Source organism: Zootoca vivipara, chromosome 12 (assembly GCF_963506605.1).
Source record: "Zootoca vivipara chromosome 12, rZooViv1.1, whole genome shotgun sequence".
NCBI classification, from domain to species: domain Eukaryota; kingdom Metazoa; phylum Chordata; class Lepidosauria; order Squamata; family Lacertidae; genus Zootoca; species Zootoca vivipara.
Genome location: NC_083287.1, coordinates 25,731,203 through 25,752,006, shown reverse-complemented (window position 1 = coordinate 25,752,006; position 20,804 = coordinate 25,731,203). Strand labels below are relative to the sequence as shown.

General features: G+C 45.9%; 1 protein-coding gene across 1 annotated transcript; it reads right to left on the bottom strand.

The window, feature by feature from the left end:
• Window positions 1–3,787: 3,787 nt before the first annotated feature.
• On the bottom strand, window positions 3,788–11,011 carry POLR1F (RNA polymerase I subunit F). The gene is made up of 4 exons (XM_035130335.2): window positions 10,670–11,011; window positions 9,750–9,891; window positions 8,510–8,718; window positions 3,788–7,147 (listed from the first exon to the last, which is right to left on the bottom strand). Exons 1-4 carry the CDS (start codon window positions 10,912–10,914, stop codon window positions 6,835–6,837), a joined length of 909 nt encoding a protein of 302 aa, XP_034986226.2. The 5' UTR covers window positions 10,915–11,011; the 3' UTR covers window positions 3,788–6,834.
• Window positions 11,012–20,804: the final 9,793 nt, after the last annotated feature.

Genomic DNA, 20,804 nt, shown 5'->3' with positions numbered 1-20,804 from the left:
AATGGGAACTTTGCCACTGACTTCAAGAGCAGTGGCTGTACCTTTAACAGCTTTTTTTCTTTTTTCTTTTTTGAATAAGGGCCTAAACGATTTAAGCAATGGAACAGACATCACTTCCATTTGGAAAACTATCATTCCCATAGATCTCAGATTACCTCCTGTGGCTTTTAGTCTTTTTTTATCCATTTAATTCCTTTTTTTGTTTTTGTTTTTACGTCTTTGATCGTATTTTACTCATTTCCTGCAGCATGCTAACATCTCTTGGCTATCTTTTCCATTAAGAGCTAGTTTTATCCTGCAGTGTTCAAATGGTTTAGAATCAGAAGTGTAACATGTGTTTCATGTGATATGAACTGTGCATGCACACGAAAGCTCATACTAAAGACAAACTTATGGCTAGTTGGTCTCTAAGCTGCTACTGGAAGGATTTTTTTAATGTGATATGTGTTTTGTTGTTGTTGTTGTTTAGTCGTTCAGTCGTGTCTGATTCTTTGTGACCCCAGGGACCAGAGCACACCAGGCACTCCTTTCTTGCACTGCCTCCCGCAGTTTGGTCAGACTCATGTTGGTGGCTTCGAGAACACTGTCCAACCATCTCATCCTCTGTCATCCCCTTCTCCTTGTGCCCTCCATCTTTCCCAGGGTCTTTTCCAGGGAGTCTTCTCTTCTCATGAGGTGGCCAAAGTATTGGAGCCTCAGCTTCAGGATCTGTCCTTCCAGTGAGCACTCAGGGCTGATTTCCTTCAGGATGGATAGGTTTGATCTTCTTGCAGTCCATGGGACTCTCAAGAGTCTCCTCCAGCACCATAATTCAAAAACACAAATTCTTCGGAGATCAGCCTTCTTTATGGTCCAGCTCTCATTTCCATACATCACTACTAGGAAAACCATAGCTTTAACTATACGGACATTTGTTGGCAAGGTGATGTCTCTGGTTTTTAAGATGTTGTCTAGGTTTGTCATTGCTTTTCTCCCAAGAAGCAGGCGTCTTTTAATTTTGTGACTGCTGTCACCATCTGCAGTGATCAAGGAGCCCAAGAAAGTAAAATCTCTCACTGCCTCCGCTTCTTCCCCTTCTGTGTGTTTTTTATATGTATAAAAGCTGCAGTTCAAAAATGTCTTTTAGCCATGTGAGACTTTTTTATTTGAATGGCAGTGCATTGCAAAAAGCTTTTGAAAGCCCCAAATTTCATAAGCCCACTGTCTTCCACCTCCCATACCTGGGGTTTACTGTTCAAAAGAAGCAAACTGAGAAACCCAACTGTGCTTAAGTCCATTGATTTCAGTGGACCTACTTGGAGTGTGATGCAGTTGGATCTCAATCATAATTCTATATGGGATTATGGCACCAGTTTATGGGGGGGGGAATCACTCATTTATTTAGGTTTGGCTATTTTTATAGTGCCCAAGTTAGCCATGACCACTGAGCAGTTCACAAGTTAAAATCAATTTTAATACAATTAAAACAATAGCTGCACTAGGATAAAGATTGGCATGATGTAATATGAAGCAACTTTTGTCATTTTTGGGAAGTCAATTTTTGGGGTGGGTGGGAGGGAACAGTGAGGGCGAAAGCATAATAGTTCTAATTTTAAGGCCCTGAAGAACACAAAGGTTTTTGCCTGGTGCCCAAAAGTTCCTACCATATGCATTTGGGCGAGCCACTCTGAGGACATTCCATAAATGGGGTGCCACCACTGAAAAGGCCACTTGCAGTAACCACTGGCCTCACCTCATTAGGCAAGGGAACCTGCAGCAGAAACTTCAGTGAAGATGTCCAAGCAGGTTTATATGGGAGGAGATTCTTGCATGTTGGATGACATCACTTGGAAAACAGAGGCACAGCATTATTAACAAAAGCATGCTGCCACCCTTTAGCCAACGTTACTTACCTTAGAACTAAGAAATCATGATTTCAGATTGGACCATAACTAGTTACACAGCCAAACGTAATGGAATTAACAGATTCAAACTGCTAAGCTTCATGCAAGTGTTTCCATGGACTCTGTGGGTTTTTACTGTAAAGGTCTCAAACACCTGCAAGGAATTCCATTATATTCTTATCCTTTAAATCCACAATGAAAATGCAATAGGCTAAGCTTCAGGTTCCTTCTAGACATCACCTAACTGTGTCCTTTTGGCAGGGAAATGTCTATAATACATGCTAAATGTTTTAATATAAGTCACAAATCATGACAGCGAATGAGGCATTTTTAGGCATATGGAAAGCAGTGTCTGAAGTCACTAGGAAACTCTGAAGTTGCCTTTTTAACACACTATAAATCTTTATTAAAATGATTCATAAGCACAATACTGGCAGCATGAACACAAATGTTGCCATATTTTATTCTTCGGTCACATAATAGACATGGCTTCAATTTGATTTTTAAAATGGTGATGGGTGAATTTATTTTCACTCGATTCAGAACCAGCATGGTAATTATGACCAATCTCAGTGAATGTTCAGGGAGGGAAATCTGTTTCAGAGATTTCCCATGGCTCATAATGTTGGCATATGCGGTGATGGAACTGGACAACCCTTTGTTGCATAGCACCCTGGGAACTATAGTTCCCAGCACCAGCCATAGTGGATTGCCACACGGAAGCTCAATAATCCAGGAACAAGGATGTGTTCTAGACCATACAAAACCATTGGCAAGGAACGATCAAAAGCAGTTCCCAAAAAGGGTAGTTACTAAAAGATGCTTGTGTAAACCTTTGAATAGAGATGAGTACACTAGTTCTATAATAATAATAATAATAATAATAATAATAATAATAATAATAATAATAATAATAATAATAATTTATTTATACCCCGCCCATCTGGCCGGGTTCCCCCAGCCACTCTGGGTGGCTCCCAACAAAATATTAAAATACAGAAATCCATCAAACATTAAAAGTTTCCCTAAACAGGGCTGCCTTGAGATGCCTTCTGAAGGTCTGGTAATTGTTCTCTTTGACCTCTGGTGGGAGGGCATTCCACAGGGTGGGTGCCACTACCGAGAAGGCCCTCTGCTTGGTTCCCTGTAACTTGGCTTCTCGTAGCGAGGGAACTGCCAGAAGGCCCTCGGCACTGGACCTCAGTGTCTGGGCAGAACGATGGGGGTGGAGACGCTCCTTCAGGTATACTGGACCGAGGCCGTTTAGGGCTTTAAAGGTCAGCACCAACACTTTCAATTGTGCTTGGAAACGTACTGGGAGCCAATGTAGGTCTTTCAGGACCGGTGTTATGTGGTCTTGGCGGCCGCTCCAAGTCACCAGTCTAGCTGCCGCATTCTGGGTTAGTTGTAGTTTCCGGGTCACCTTCAAAGGTAGCCCCACGTAGAGCGCATTGCAGTAGTCCTCTTCGCCTTTGCGAGTTGGAGGGCAACAGTCTGCGATGGCCACCAGTTTGGTTTTTAGAGGGACTTAGACAAATTCTAAGGCTATCAGTGTTTACTAGTTGTGATGGCTATGCTCCACTGTCAAGAGGCAAAATGTCATTGGATGCCTGTTGCTGGAAACAGCACTAGGGTCTTGTTTGCGGGCTTCTTGTAGACATCTGGTTGAGAACAGGATGCTGAACCACCGATCTCATTTTCAGGATCTCCTTCCACATTCCAAACTGGGAAAGCATTTTACTGGAGCTCAATTTTTAATGCAGCCAAGCCTCACAACTTGGACATATTTGTTTTAGGAACCAAGTATTTACAAAATTCAGCATCATCACTTTGAGTATATCTCTACTGAGCTCACCATTTCTGGTATGCTTTGAAAACTATACTTCTCTTCCAAACCTTCCCCACCCCACCCCACTCCCTCACCTACCACATAGTTTAGGTTCCAGTCAAGGATGATCCAGTAGCATTCACACACAAGCACCTTTGGAAAGCAAAAAAAAAAAAAAAAAAACCCAGAAGCTGCTTTTAGAAACGAGGGTCTAAGACCCTCAAGAGATCACCTCTTCCTAAAGATGGGATCGCTCAGAATTAGCTCAAGGTGGGACGGCTTCACAACAGTTTCTGTATAATCATTTTTTCAAGTGACTCCTACAGTAGGTTAAGAGTCAGGTGTGGATAAATGTTAGGCAAATCTCTGGAGCAATCCCCGCATCTTTCCAGCCTCTCGTAATCATTCAGCAAGATGGTAAAGAAATAAAACCGGCAGCCTAAGTCAGCTAGCCCAAACAAAAAGTTCGTTTTTATCTGGCTTCACAGAAGGTGTGACATAACCAGAATGCAAACAGCTTAGATGTTGGACATTTAAATGTTGGACATTTCCAGTGACATCCCACAGTCTTTGAACAGCGTGCATAAAATTTGTATATATAAATGCCAATTTAGAAAGGATAACTTTAATTTAAATAGAAATGTAATGCACCTCATTATAGTGCAGAAGACTGTCCGAGTAGCCCAAGTGACCGGCTGCTCAGTCTGCTGTCCAAGTACTAACTGGGCAACTTGAAGATCCCCTGCGGTTTGGATATGTGGCATTTTGGCCATGCTTTTAGGAAATTTATTGTTGCATTTTTACTTTCTTTTATTAGTACAGCATAAGCAGTAAAAAAATATCCATTGATATCCCTATCATACGCTGCTTTGGAACCCTCTTGATTTCAAGAGCCTGTCATGGGGCATGGGAGAATGCGATAGCAAAGTCTAAAGGACCGTCAAGCATACACAATGAAATATGTTAATTTCTATACTCAAGTCTTCCATCTATAGGCAATAGCTAACCAGACCCCTGGCATATAAACTTCACTGCCTTTTAGGTGTGACCTATTTCGTTGATTTAAAAGTTTTCTATCACACGCAGTGCAGTCAGCAAGTCATTCCAGAGAGAGGAAGTGTGTGCATGAATAGCTTCTTTGTGAAAGTAAGGATTGCTTGGGACTTCCCAGTCCCCCTAGTCTGGAGTACGATGAAACCAAACTGGCAAGTTTGTGATGGGGAATTTTAGATTCAGAGGATTTATCTGGAGAACTGCAATGGACGGGTGAGCTGTAGCATTCATGGCCTCATTGTAGGCTTCCGAATTGTATGAGTCTGGCCACTGTTTAAAAATGCTGAGCTAGGATCCAGCAGACCTGGATAGCTCAGTTGATTAGAGCATGGTGCTGATAATGCCAAGATTGCAGGTTTGATCCTTGTATGGGATAGCTTCATATTCCTGCATTGCAGAGGGTTGGACAGGGGTGTCCAACAGCTCGACCGCGATCGACAGGTTGATCCCCAGATGATCGTGGTCGATCGCGGGATCCTTATCGCTCACGTTGTTTCGAATCATGCCTCCGCCCCCCCCCCCCTGGTCTTTCCCTGCATCGCGTTTAGTGTGTGTTCCTTTGTTGTCTGCTGTAGCAGTGCGTACATGTGTTAGCAGCTGTGTTGTTGGTGAGCAAATTATTTAAGTTCTGCACACTCACTGTTTTAAAAAAGCTCAACAATTCTGAAAACCCCCCAATGGATAGATCACTGCCATTGATCACATTGCCACTGATAGATCACAGCGACAAAGGCGGGCAACATCAGAGGTGGACGGGCGGGCGGAGAAGCAGCCGAAGAGCCATTTCGGGTGCTCTTTTGTCCGACCCCCTGCCTCTGATGTTCTCAAGATAGGAACCTGCATTTGGAAGAGACACAGCGTAGCGCTGTGTCTCTCCCAACCGTGCCTCCGATCCCTGCTCTTGTGAGTGGCAAAGGCGGGGAGTGGCAGAGGCGGCCGAAAGGAGCGCCCCCGCAGCTGCCCGCTTCTGCCGCTCGCAAGAGCAGGGTCGGAGCCTGCGGTTGGGAGAGACACTGGTTTGGCGGCAGAGGCATCCCTCCGCTCAGACCGCAGCGGCAGCCGAGGGATCCCGCTGCCGGAGCCATGGCATTCGCTCCCTAGGACGCACATACATTCCCCCTCTCTAGAGGAGGAAAAAAGTGCGTCCTATGGAGCGAAAAATACAGTAGTCATTGGAAAAGGTTTTCTCAACAATTTTTGGAATGTGCTCCAATAATTCTTCTGAACCAGGGATTGATAACTTCTCAGTTAAGTTTTCTTTTGCTGAGAGGCTGTTCTCCCGAGATGCAGATTGCATTTTGGGGGTGGGGTGGGGAGACAAAAATTGGACATTTGCCCTTTCTTCCCAGGACAAGTCAGGGATATTGTACTATGTTTAGACTGAAGGCTGTCAGAAACCAGCTTTGCCTTGACATCCACAGAGCAATCAGTATTCTTTAAAGTATTATGAATAATTTTGGGGAGTCATGCTTTATCCTTCTCAAAAATAAAAAAAAGAACTTAGGGAGAAATTTCTGAACATCCATAATGTATTTTAATGGACTAAATCTGGCATTTAGAAATTGAAGTCTCTGAAACATGCCTCTTGATGATGTATAACTAGTTTTATAAATTTACAAAGGTGATGTAATGCCTGGAGTCTTTTTGGTGTGATTTGTTTTTGTTTACAGATGGAGACCCGTCATGCTATCTGTTTTTCAGGGAATGAATGCAGTCAAAAAGCAAATAAACAGAATATTATTTTTTTAAAACTCTTGTAGCAGTTGGGATTACAATCTTAAAATTGGGGCAAATTTTAAATAAATTGCTTTTACAGACAGAGAGGTGAAACTGACTGCAGTTTTACTCAGCTAATTGAATTGGGGACATGCTTGTGCTGTCTCTTAAGTTCTCCATTCCTGTGGTCTGTATTGATTTTGTCTACTGCTAGTGCAAAGAACCAAGTGGCAGCAACTAGCTGTGCTGAAGAGTCCGCCAACTACAGATAACAACAGTATTCCTTCTCCAACTACACCTGATGGAAGAGTTCTAGGTTCAAGTTAAGGCACTTGGTATTATCCATACTATTTCTCATTGCTTTTTCTTCTTTTTAGCTTTGGGATTTAATAATCCAGGGAGTCCACCTTCTTCCTCGCCAAGTTTTCTCTTCTTTTTCTTAGATTTGCCGTGATCACTATGGTAGCCGCTTGAGTCACTCATATGCAGCCCCAGGCCTGCTCTGTGTTGCCCATTCCCTCGATCTGACATATCAAATATTCCATTATCCATGTCGTTGTTTCTCATCTCTTCAACACCAGCTGTCGCTATGTCCATCTCCATCTCCTCTGTGCCATTCTGCACATCATGGGGCTTTTCATGTTTTCCCTTGTGCTTTTCCTTGTTGCTTTGGAAAAAAAAGTGAAGGGGGGGGGCAGTAGATGAGCTTTCAAAGGATATAATATCATATATGAGAATAAGAGAAGCTACCATTATTAGCCCTCAGAATTAAAGCTGTTTATTCTATTTCTTATTCTATTCTATTTTCAGTTTGACTGGGTTTCCTTCCCATACTGTCTGTCATTTTCTTACTTTTCATGCAAAGGTCAATCCCCCCCCCCAACTCACTAAAATTAAAGTGCAGTCAAATACAGCGGAACTCATCAAAACTTGAGTATACTTTACAACTTTCACTTTCAGTATAATCCTTGCTAACAAGATGGGCATTACTCTTCAGTCTAAATACAGTGGTGCCTCGCAAGACGAATTTAATTCGTTCCAGGAGTCAATTTGTCCTATGAAAAATTTGTCTTGCGAGTCGCGGTTTCCCATAGGAATGCATTGAAACTTAATCAATGCGTTCCTATGGGCTCCGGGGGACTGGCGGCGGCGCTTGCTTGGCTCGGGGAAGGCAGGCAAGAGAGCAAGTGGTGCCACCGCTGCCGCCAGTCCCCCAAGCCCAGCGCTGTGGGTGCTGGGCTCGGGGAAGGACGCTTGGCTCGGGGAAGGCAGGCAGGCGCTTGCTCTCTTGCCTGCCTGCCTTCCCCGAGCCAAAAGAGCAAGCACTGACAGCTGTAGGCAAGAACAGCACCGTCTTAAGCGCCCCTGTCGCCATGGTGCGCCGGATCTCTCCAGCGCCCTTCCACCCCATTTCGCAGCGCGGTGGGCGCGGCACTGCTGCGCGGCGGGCAGGCACAGCGCGATCTCTCCGGCGCCCTCCCGCCCCGTTTCCCAGTGCGGTGGGCAGGTGGGCGCCGCGCGCCCCGGACCGGCCGGCCAGCGGGCGGGCACAGCTCGCGACGCCCTCCTGGCAGGCCGGCGCCATGGTGCCCTGCGCCACCGGGGGTCTACGAAGAGCCGGCCCTGGGCAAGAAGGCAAAGAAGATCAGCTGTCAGCCTTCTTGCCGCGCTACAGCTGGTTCCCCTTTTGTTGCGGCTCGCCCGCTTCCTCTTTCTATGGCTGCGCTTCGCAAGACGAAGCGGCAGTCATAGAAAACCTCTCGTCTTGCGAATGCCTCGCGCAACGCAAAACTCTTCCGTCTTGTGAGGTACCACTGTATAGGTGAAACTCCAACAACACACAGACTTGTGGAAGAGAAACCATTTCCCACCCTCATCTTCACATCTTTCAACTTCTGATATTTCATTCAAATCTGTTCTCCAACTAAAATTCGACATGTGATCACTCTGAGAAGTAAGACTTTGCTCCCTTATATGCTGGAAGTAAACATTCTTCTGAAGTACTTTGTAAAAAGTCACATTACTGTACCTCTTTCTACAGAGTTTTCCTTTGATGCAGAACACTCCAGCAGCATCTGAATCAAAATGCAGTACTTTAAATATCAGTCTGTTGCCAATTTGGAAGCCAAGGTCTTTCCATTCATCGGTTGACATGTGATCAGGTTTGGGGATGGAAGCATTGAAACAGCCATGTACCAGACAGCCTATGTGACTAGGTGCCATTTTATTGATTGTACCCTGGAAATAGAGAGACAAATTAAAAAGACAAATTAAAAAGGCAGACAAATATGCTATGTAACCTCTAATTTCTCACAGATGCAAGCAGTTGTTTCTCTTACTAGTCCCTTATATGTTCAATATGGACAATACAATAAGATATTTAAAAGACACCATCACTATCTTAAAGCAGAGATCAGTGTCACAGGTGTGCACAGAAGATTTAGTCTGCCAATGCACATTATAATGTTTGACTTGAACACTTAAGGTGGGGTACCGTATGTGTGTTAAGTTTAATGCTCACCACAGGATATGGCCCAATCTTTAGTAGCACTGCATACATTTGAAGAAAAACTCCTTGTATTACAGCTACAAAAAGCGGGTATGGAACTTTGGTGTATGCTGAAACACTAAGAAAATTAAATACAAACAAAAATATAAATTCTTGCTATTTTTAGAAACTTCGTTATCCTTTTGAGTTTTCAGAACCTTATCCTGTATCTGCTCAATTGACACACATTGCAGATACGTACCTTAAATACTGTCGCTATAACAGCTGAATTGGCAAGGTCTTGGAAATATAACTTTTATTAAAGCATCCAAGAGCTTGATGTGTGACATTTCTGAAGCCCTATGTCCATCTGATGCTTGTGAAAGGCTTCAAGAGCAATTGTAATATCTTGTTTACAAATAATTAACACCATGCACCAGCAGTTGTTGCCACTGCTGCAATACTAGTTACGTTATTAGTAGAAAGCAATTAAAGACCACCACACTCTCACACACATATACAACAACAACAAAAAGAAGACCACAGGTTTTGCATTTAGGCACATCTCAAACCATTAATTTCAGGGGACCAACATACAGAATACTGCATACATTCAGGCTGTAAATGGTAATTACACCCTGGAGCACTATAACAAGTCAACTCAAGTATTTTGCGTTTAGATTTCCCACAGAATACTTGTACCATGTACCAGAAAGATGATACAAAGGTCCTGTTTTAAGCATTAAAAGCAATGGTGAAAAAGAAGCATTCATTTACATACCACAAGTTTTTTCCCTTCTTTAGGCTGGAACACGACAAAATCTGTTTCAATGTCCAGATGGACAGCTCCAATGTCATCGATTATATCTCCCACTTCCCTTGTTATTTTAATATCATCATAAGCCACAGGAACACCCTGAAAGCTGCAAGATAAAAGAAACCATTGGTTAATGACACATATCAAGGAGAGCAACTAAGAAATATGAAGGGTTTTAAGGCTAGAATATATCCAATGCTAGCTGCAACCAAGATTGTTCAAGTACATCTTCCTAGTATTACCCTGAACAAGCAAGTGGAAGTAGTAAAATCTTCTACATACAATTTATGGGAAAGCTGCCACATATACTTCCATTTCAAAAGTGGAAAGGTAGGATACAGATGCCTATACCAATTACAAGGAAGAATGCAATCGAAGGGGCCCTCTTAACAGTTCAAGTTTGGGGGAGCCTAAAATGTAGGTCCTATATACAATAAATTATATCAATTTGAGCTGCCAGACTCAAGCTGCGTCTACTAGACCCTTAAAAACACACACAAAAAAAACCCAATGTGGATTGAATCACTCCTGGAGAGCCCCCCCCCCGGATTAGGGGCCCTGAAGCTTAAGCTTTATTAGCTTCGTAGTAGATCTGCCCCTGGGGGAAATATGCCCTTGTGCAGGTTTCCCACGTGCATCTGGTAGGATACCGGACTAGAGGGGCTACTGGCCTGATCCAGCGCAGGCTTTGCTTAATGTTCTTGGCTGCCACGGTGCTCTCCCCACTTTCGATCCGCAGAACACAGCCTTTATCCTCCGGGAGTTTGCTTCACCCATCCTCTTTCAAGTCCCGACCCCGCGCCGTGTGAAGATGCGGCGGAGGCTGCCCAGGGCTTCCCTCCGGCCTCCCCTCCACCCCACGGAGCTCCGCACCCGCTCGCTACCTCTCCGAGAAGCGGCGCAGCTCGGCGTCCAGCTGCGCGCGGATCCCCGTCCTCTTGCGGTGCAGGAAGCGCGGCGGCAAGGCGACGTGCCTCCGCTGCGGAGTCACCACCAGGCACGAATAGCGGTTCTCCGTCAGCGCCCGGGCCGCCTCGAAGGACGGCAACTCCGCCTCCACGCAGGGTGGCAGGGCGGGCGCCGGGGGAGCCGCGACAGCAGCCGGAGGCTTCTCCTCAGCCTCCTCCATGGCTCTACACGAGGCAACGTCTTCTCCTCGCTGTCGCCTAGCGATGACGTCTTCGCGATGAGCCTGGGTACTCGCCTCGAGCTTGCGAATGGCGCACCGAGAGGAAGAGGCGGCGGGGAGGAAATGACTCCTCTTCTGTTTCCGGTATTAACTTGGCAGCCATCTCAGGTGTGGCCTGTCTCATCCGGGTCCTTTGGAATGTGCTTTCTTCTTTTTTTTAAGGCAAGAGATTGGAGAACGGTTGGCTAGCCGGCTATGCCCGGCAGCCTATAACGTCATCAGCCCAGCTGAAAGCTCCTCCCACATGCTAATGATTAGCCAATCCTAGCTCCCCAGTTGTTTATGTTTCACCGTGAGCCGTTAAGGTCGTTTCGCTTTGTTTTTTGGCAACACGTGCGCCTGTTATTTGAGTTTACATAAGTCACTTACTGTACTGTATTTTCTAAATGCGCGACCGTGATCTCTCTGATACTATTTTTTCTTATAATATTTGTTAGTAGCTGCATTGGCTGCCCTGAAATTGTGCTTTGTTTTTATGACTGTATTTTTTTTGCGTAGCAAATTGTAGTTACAACCACACAGTTCTTTAACTTGAGCAAAAAGAAGAAGACGAATAAAAGGGGGGGTCTAAGTGTCTCCCACGAGTGGGAGCACCGATTAGTTTTCTTACTGCTTTTTCTGTCCTCTTAACACGTAGGGAATTGCTTCCCTCAAATAATACACCGCCAATGAAAAGCACCCTACTGTATTTTCGCAGTAGCATGGACTGCATATGTGTAGAAAGAAATCCTTGTTAGGATTCTAGAGATCTGGTTTGCCCTCACAAAATGTAATACAGCAGAGTTTTCAGAAATGTGAAAAGCCTGGAACAGCGAAACGCAGAAGGACAGTACCTACCTACGTTTTGCAAAAAATGATAATGGCTGGTGGGGATGTTCATTTCTGGCGCTCACATACTTTTAAGAAAAATGGCGGGATTAAATCAAAGTTAAGCTAGAGACTAGAAGTATTAGGCGGCCTTGCAAGTGAAATTAAAGTCCTTTGTCTTCCACAGTGTCATATGGAAAGTCATACCAATAACTTTTTGTTTTCCATTCAAATGAAAGCATCATGCGCTATTCACTCAATGAATCCTTGCAAGGAAGAATCAAGAGCATCTCTTGTTACTGATGTAAAAGAAGATAGGATACGAATCAGAATTTTACAGTTGGAAGGGATCCTAAGGGTCACCTAGTCCAACCCCCAGCAATGCAGGAATCTCAGCTAAAGCATCCATGACAGATGGCCATCCAACCTCTGCTTTAAAACCTCCCAAGGAAGGAGTCCACAACCTCTCAAGGGAGACCATTACACTGTTGAACGGCTCTCACTGTCAGAAAGTTTTTCTGTATGGTTAGTCGGAATCTTCTTTCTTGTAACTTGAAGTCATTGTTGTGAGTCCTACCCTCCAAAGCAGGAGAAAACAAGCTTGAGATACTTAAAGGTGGCTATCATATCTCCTCTCAGTCTCCTCTTTTCCAGGCTAAATATACACAATTTCAGTGGGTGTATTCTGAGTAAAACAGTAGAATAATAATAAAAAATAATAATAAAAAATATGCTCCTCTTCAGTTCTGAAGTTTCCATCTCTTTTGACTAAATCTGAACTTGCACATTATTTGAAGTACTGCAAGACGTTTAAGTGGGTGCACACATGCATTAATTTTTGTGTAAGTCACTTGAGCCTCATTTCTTGGGGGGTGGGAAGCAGCTAATAGTAATAATTAGGTCTAGCCCTTTTTGTAAATGTTAGCATGATTTGTACATCTGAATTTTTAATCTCCCCCCCCCAAAAAAAAACCCCACATATCGTCAACTTCTCTAAGTCTTTCTGGAGAGGGTGAGTGCATATGAATGAAAAATCTACAATGATAAATGTAGTTTAGGAAGGAGTCGCCAGATGGCACAATTGAGCCTCGAATTGCTTTTTGCAAATTCTGTTTTTAACCCCTCTGAAATCAATAGCTTTCCTCATCATTTAGCATCAAAAGGCTGAAGAATAATATTCTGCAAAATATTGCTGAAATCTGAACCTGAACTTGTTCCTATAGCTTTTGCAGAGCTCAGTGCTGCAGTCTTAACTGTGGTGGAAACTCGTTTCAGAGGAAATGGTAAAGGTAACACGACAGTGGTTATCTCGCATTTCCTTCTTGTTCTTCACGGTAGCATTTGAACAGTGGTGGCAGTTATGGACATTTCAAGGAATGCCTCTGCTTCTGACCATCATTTTTTAATATTTTTTCGTAGAGGGTCTTTAAATACTATGAAATTGGAGATACAGTCCACTCCTACATTTAAGTAACTTTCTGAAATCAAAGGTAGCTAAAATATTGCCTACATAAACATGCCCAAAGATGTATTTTGTAACCTGAAGATCGGTTTTCTCAATATGTTTGTAATTGTTTCAGGACTTTCAACACTGTCCTAGGGTAATTGTACTAATCAGACTTGCATAAAAATAAATCCAATTGATTACTGCTGGTCTCCCAGGTTTCCACCTTGTGTGGGCAGTGTGCCCAAGTAAAGAAGATTCTCCTACTGCTCCAGGAGCATAGCTCTGGAAGATGTGTGTCCCAATTTCCCCCCTTGATATGTTGGATAGTAGGAAAATGCCACATTAAAATTTGAGTTACAGCAATTATTGTGATATGATCATTATTCAGGAATCCTAGAGCTGGTTAATGCTGTGCAAGAGAACTTGTAGAGGCAGGGAGTCGGCAAATATAAATGCTGTGCACATTTGAGCTGAGCTGAACTTGATTTAGCCAGCATCTGGCTCGAATATATTTGGGAATGGATACAGATGCTGTCAGGGACAGCGGGTGGTGTTGTGGGTTAAACCACAGAGCCTAGAGCTTGCAGATCAGAAGGTTGGCAGTTCAAATCCCCGCGGCGGGGGTGAGCTCCCGTTGCTTGATCCCAGCTCCTGCCAACTTAGCAGTTCGAAAGCATGTCAAAGTGCAAGTAGATAAATAGGTACCACTACAGCAGGAAGGTAAACGCCGTTTCCGTGTGCTGCTCTGGTTCGCGAGAAGCAGCTTTGTCATGCTGGCCACATGACCCGGAAGCTGTATGCCGGCTCCCTCGGCCAATAATGCGAGATGAGCGCCGCAACCCCAGAGTCGGTCACGACTGGACCTAATGGTCAGGGGTCCCTTTACCTTAACAGATGCTGTCAGCAGCTACCTATGTGAAGTTTGCATTGTACTGCTAAGAAGATGAATATATTTGCCTCTTGGAGCAGGGATGGGGAACCTGTGGCCTCCAAATTTTGATGGACTCCAACTCCCATCAGCCCCAGTCCAGCCAGAATGGCCAATGAGAGCTGCAGTCCAACAGCGTCTGGAAGGCCAGCAGTTTCCTACCGCTCTCCTAAACTGTCAAACAACTGTACCTTGAGGGGATACACACACACACACACACACACACACACACACACACACACACACATGTATAGTCACTGTTCAGATGTCACAGGGCCAAGGACTGAAACTAATCCCAGGAGTGAACTTGCAGATCATTTAACATTCTCGCTTTTGACTTTAGAATATTTGAATTAGCTGTTTTAATTTCCTTTGGCAGTGTCAATTATCCATGACTTTGCTTTGAGCCCAAAACATAGTTACTGGGATACAGAGCAAGTGAGATTATTCCATTGCTCCATTAAACCAGCTAGAGACCTCTTGAGATTTCTCACACTTCCTGATCTGCCTTACAAATGCAAAGACAGAGAGAAGTTTATTCCAAATCAGATTTGGAAACATCTTTCTGTCAATTGCAGTTTCCTAATACCTTCAAGGGAGGAGATTATAAGAGAGCAAGGAATACATTTTGCTCAAGCAGTGGAGAAGAGGCACTGCAAAGGCAGCACCAGAAAACTAGGATAGACCCATTCAGAAAGCATTATTGGCTGCTCACTCTCCACCTTAGAACAAATCTACACCACCAGGTGCTATAGAAAAGCACTAGACATATCAAGAGATCCAACGCACCCAGGTCACCATTTCTTTGAGCTCCTGCCATCGGGCCGGAGATACAGAACAACGCAGGCAAGAACGAGCCGTCTCAGGAACAGTTTCTTCTCTAGAGTGATTCTGGCCTTAAATGGAAAGCCTGGACTTTGAAGTCATCTTATTTTACTTGTTATTTTGTATTATATTTACTGTTTTTAATTATGCGGAATGCTTTATCTGATTATGCGGAATGCTTTATCTGAGTGGATGTAGCAACCGAGTAATTCCTTGCGGGAACAACGACAATAAAGATATCTTATCTTTCATCTTTTCAACCACTTAATTTCACAGAGAAAAGGCCTCTGGTTTTCACACTACTTACTCTGGGTAGTTCAGGGTATTAGACTCAACATCAGTTGCATAACTCTTCGACTCAGACCAACACGGCTACCTACCTGTAACTCTTACATAAGTGAAACTGAAGCGTAACATATATACAGTAAGATATATACAGTGGTAAAATATCCATTCAATTGAGCAACTCATGGGCATCAATGTTGGTGGACAACTTTAAGGATGAAAATCAGGCAGACAAATGAATAACATCTTAAGGGTTGCAATCCTATACCTGGGGTATATGTTGATGGACTCCAGCTCCCATCAGCTCCAGCCAGTAGGGTCCATGGCCAGGGATGATGGGAGCTGATGTACAGCAACATCTGGCAGGCCATAACTCCCCCATCCCTGCTGCATGTGCTTACTTGGGAGTAAGTCCCATTAAACTCAATTCAGAATGTGGCAGCTAGACTGGTGACTGGGAGCGGCTGCTGGTCCTGAAAGACCTACATTGGCTCCCAGTACGTTTCCAAGCACAATTCAGAGTGTTGGTGCTGACCTTTAAAGCCCTAAACGGCCTTGGCCAAGTATACCTGAAGGAGCATCTCCACCCCCATCGTTCAGCACGGACACTGAGGTCCAGCGCCAAGGGCCTTCTGGTGGTTCCCTCGCTACGAGAAGCCAAGTTACAGGGAACCGGGCAGAGGGCCTTCTTGGTACTGGCACCCGCCCTGTGGACCGCCCTCCCATCAGATGCCAAGGAAATAAACAACTACCTGGCTTTTAGAAGACATCTGAGGCAGTCCTGTTTGGGGAAGTTTGATGTTTTATCATGTCTTTAATATTCTGTTGAGAGCCATCCAGAGTGGCTGGGGAAACCCAGTCAGATGGGCGTGGTATAAATGATAAGTTGTTGTTGTTGTTGTTGTTGTTGTTGTTGTTGTTGTTGTTGTTGTTGTTACTACTACTACTACTGTGAATGTGCCCATTAGCATTTAACTCTGTTCTCTTCAGTCAGAGGCAACTGAATCAGCTTAAGTGCAAGTAAGCTTTCAGCGCCTTGTAAATCACACCACTCAACTCCTTATAATCATATCAGTGGAAACCCTTTTGGAATCGGCTTGTGATGACTACGAATAATGCACCGCAATGAAAGTGGCAGGATCTGGGCCAAGCAGGATTTATGGCATCTCTTTTTCTCCCCTTGCACCGAGTAAAACCGCTAACTGCTGGTAACTCTCCTTTTTTTCTTGGTGCCCGCTTAAAGATTTAGCTCTGAAACAAGGCTCCGTATATGCTTATGCTGCAAAGTTTCTCTGGGTTGAACTTCTGAGTCAAACATTTGCAATGCCAGAGCCAATATTTTGTGAACTCAGCCAGGCTCCATTTATCCTCCACTAGTTCTTCTCCATTTTTATTTTTTTATAGACTTGTAGGGAAAACTGAAGTCTCTTTACCCCTGAAGGAATGGGAAAGCCCCGCTGAGAATCCACTGGTGTGTGCTTCAGTGTTGCATTAATCTCAGTGTTGTTTTGGAGGCTTCTTGTCTTCCCCTCCTTCCCACTCAGCTTAAGATTTAACTTGGCAGCTCTTTAAGTTCTCAGTGTAACGGGTTTGACTATTTACCATCCCATTCATCCACCCACATGTGAAAAATACAGTGAAATCCCAAGATGTCAAAAGTCAATAATGTATTTTTATGGGTTGTTTTTTTAAAAAAAAATAATAATAATAGAAAAGCAGAGCACAAAAAACATGGAATATCTGAGAACCGTAGCAGAAATCTAGCCTTAATTGTTAGCCCACGTATTTGTAAGAATGTTGAAGCAAATGCCCCGAAGACTAGATATTTCTCTTTCTTTTATTCTTTCTTTTTTACCAGGCTAGAACATTCAAGCCATTTGAGAGGATGGTTGCCGTGACTACAATCTGTTTTCAATGTGGAATCAATCACACACATCTTTCATGTGTATCCAAATGAAAAATGAATCAAATTAGTTAGTACGTGCAAAATAACGGGCTGCTCCGGGCAAAATTAAGCACTTTTAAGTTCTGTTGGTTTCAGCTGGTTGGAGGTTTGAACCTCTCCCAATGGCTTCTTCCATGTTTCTCAGTGGCGCCTTTCAACCATGTAATGCCTCGGGGTTCCATCTTGTCCGCTGTGTTCTTGAACATGAAAACCACTGGGAGAGGTCATCCGAGGATTTCGACTCAGGCGTGCTCAGTGTCCAAATCATGGTCAGCGAAGGGCCCTAGCTCAGTGTCAGAGCATCTTCTCTGCTTCCTGAAGGTCCCTGTTTCAAGCCCTGCCCTGGCATCTCCAGACGGAACTGGGAAAGTCTCCTGTCTCAAATCACTGCCCATCCATGTAAATAATCCTGGGCTAGATGGATCAAATAACAGACTCCATATATACCCTGCGTCCTTCCTCTGATTTCCACAAGCTTGTTCTGATGTGGATGGCAATTAAGGTGTGAAGTCTTGGGGGAGACCTGGAAAATTTGGGGAGGCATCCCCTCCCATGTTCATAGCCAGGGAGGCAGGGGGGGCAGTTGCCTCCCTAAATCAAGTCAATAAATAGAAATACCTTACTAACTGATCAATCGTGTCGCAGATGGCTAGGTTCTGCTCCCCAAACATAAATCCTGCCTCCCAAATATAAACCCTGGCTATGTCCATGTTCCTACCCCCATCTTTTTGGAAACAAATTGGGGGGGGGGAATCAGAAAGATTGGGGGGGAAATTGGCCATCCTCCAATTTCTTTTCCATTCCACCCCAGACCTTCACATCTTGAGGTGAGTGTGAACAAACCAGAACTTGGTCCAGATAAAATGGAGGTGCTGGTCCATGAACAGAGTTCATAGGTGCCGAAGCACTCCTAGGGGCCGAAGCACTTCCACACACACACACACACACACACACACACACACACCAGTGTTTTTTGAGGGGGGCAGAACCCCTCAGTGTTCAGAGGGCATTTGGCCCTGCCCCCGTGTGTGATGTCAGGACGTCGTGTCAGACCCCCTCAATCATCTTGAGAAACTGACGCCTCTGATGGAGTTTAAGTCAGCATGCGAGGAGGGGAGAGGGCGCATGAGCGCACCAGCTCCACTCAGCTTTCTCCCTGCCCAAATATATTCCCAGAGGGTAAGTGTCAGAGGGCCTGGTATGGCTACTCTAGAGTAACGACTCCAGCATGGTCTTTTAAGGTTTTTATTAAGTGCTGATTATTTACAGTGTTCAGAGCAGTAAAAATGCATCCTTAAGGTGAGGTGTCTGAACTCCCGAATGGCGATTGGCGCGTTTTCTTCCAGCACCACAGCTTTGGCAGACCCAACCTCTTCCCCCTACGTTTGCGTCGCAATTCGGGAGTTGGGGGAATTGGCCTCCCCCCTGTGCGTCATACTTCCTGTCCCACCTGCGGCCTGGGCTCCACAACCTTGCCTGAGCCTCGGACACCACTTCCTGACTCTCCGCTGGAGGCAGAGCTCTCCTTACTCTCTCCCGCGCTTGGGGATGGGCTGGAACTTAAGATGGGAGGGACTTCCCTGTATCCCTCGTCCCTCACATCCATCCCCCTCCCAGGCTCCTCTCCCCCCCTTCCTAGTGGCTCTCCGCTTGCTGGGGACGAGTGAAACCCCAAGAAGTCTGTGGCATCCGAGCCTGTGGGTGTAAAAATTTCCCCCCAATCCTGCGATCTTTCTCCTTCCCCCTGAGAAGACGGGAATCCCAAGAAGTCAGTGGCGTCAGAGCTGGTGGGAGTAAAAATGTTCTGCCAGTCCTCTCCTGCCTCTGACGTCGTTGACCTCGGTGAAACCCACACCTCTTCTTCCGTGTCCTCAAATTCCGCTTCCCATCTCCATGGAGAGCTGCTGCCTGCTATCCCTTCCTCCTGCCCCTCCCCCTCTCCCTCCCTTTCCATGTGCCAGGGCTTGGGCCTGTGGGGGAACAGGGCGTGGAACTCTTCCACTAAAAATTCCTCAGGTACTTCTGTGGCCGGTATCCACTCATTGTGGGACGGCGGAGTGTCCTCCCATGCTATCAGGTACTCCAGTCCTCTCACCCCTCTCCTTGAGTCTAAAATCTCAGTTGCCTCATTGAGCTGTCGGGCGTCTCCCGTCTCCCCCCCTCCCTCTGGAGGCTGATCGCTGTCCCTGAACCTGGTACTTTCCCTGTACGGCGACAGCAGCGATCTATGAAACACTGGGTGCACTCTCATGTCCTCCGGCAGTGCTAGCCTGAAGGCTACCGGGTTGACCTGTTGCGTGACCGTGAAGGGGCCCAGCCTCCTGGGTGCTAACTTCTTGCATCGCCCCCTGGTGGGAAGACCTTCCGAGGATAACCAAACCTTGTCCCCCACCCTGATGACCTCTCCCGGTCGCCTGTGGCGATCTGCCCCCTTCTTGTACGCTTCCTTGGCCCTCTCCAAGTGTTCTCTGAGCTGCTGGTGCACCGTCTCCAGGTCCTCTGCCCAATCCTCTGCCTGTGGGCCCTCTTCCTCCTCCTCCCCCTCCCTCTCCGGGAAAGATCTGAGGTCGCGCCCGTAGTTGGCCTTAAAGGGCGACACCCCTGTGGAGACGTGCACCGCATTGTTGTAGGCAAATTCTGCCAGTGGCAGGCGATCCACCCAGTCCGTTTGCCTCTGGCTGACGTAACATCTCAGGTACTGCTGCAGAATGGCGTTGACCCGCTCCGCCTGTCCATTGGTTTGCGGGTGCCTAGCCGTCGACAAGCTGACCTCCACCTGCAGGAGGTTCATGAGCCGCCGCCAGAACCTGGAAACAAATTGGCGGCCACGATCCGAAATAACCCTTAAAGGCAATCCATGCAGTCTGAATACGTGGTCAACAAACAGTTTGGCCGTCTCTTCTGCCGAGACCGCCCTGGCACACGGTATAAAATGGCACATTTTGGACATGAGGTCCACCACCACCAACACTGCGGTCTTGCCCCTGGACGACGGCAGGTCTGTGATGAAGTCCATGGACACTACTTCCCACGGCCTGTGCGGTGTGGCTAAGGGCTCCAGCAAACCAGCTGGTGGCGCTCTGACCACCTTTGCTCGCTGGCAGGTGTCACATCCCCTTACATAATCCCGAACATCCTCCCGCACCCCTGGCCACCAGAAGTGTCTCATGACTAGGTGAGTGGTTTTGTCCCTTCCAAAATGACCCGCCGTTGGGTTGTCGTGCATCTGCTTGAGGGCCTTACCTCTCAGCTGTTTGGTTGGCAGGTACAGGGCTCCCTTGTAAAAAAGCAAACCCCTCCTTTCCTCAAAGTCTTTGGCCTGCTCCCCCCCCCTCTCAGTTCTCTGAAGATGCGGGTGGCAAATTCATCAGCTGCTGTCAGTGCTGTGAGTTCTGCCTCGCTCACCACTGTTGCTCCGCAGGACCATGCTGATGGGGGGAAAATATGCCTGGGTGCCGGTGGCAACTCCTCCTCCATGTACTCTGGCTTGCGGGAGAGGGCATCCGCCCTGACATTCTGCTCTCCCGGGATGTAGTGGATGGAGAAGTTGAAGTTCGAGAAGAACTCTGCCCACCGTATCTGCCGCTGGTTGA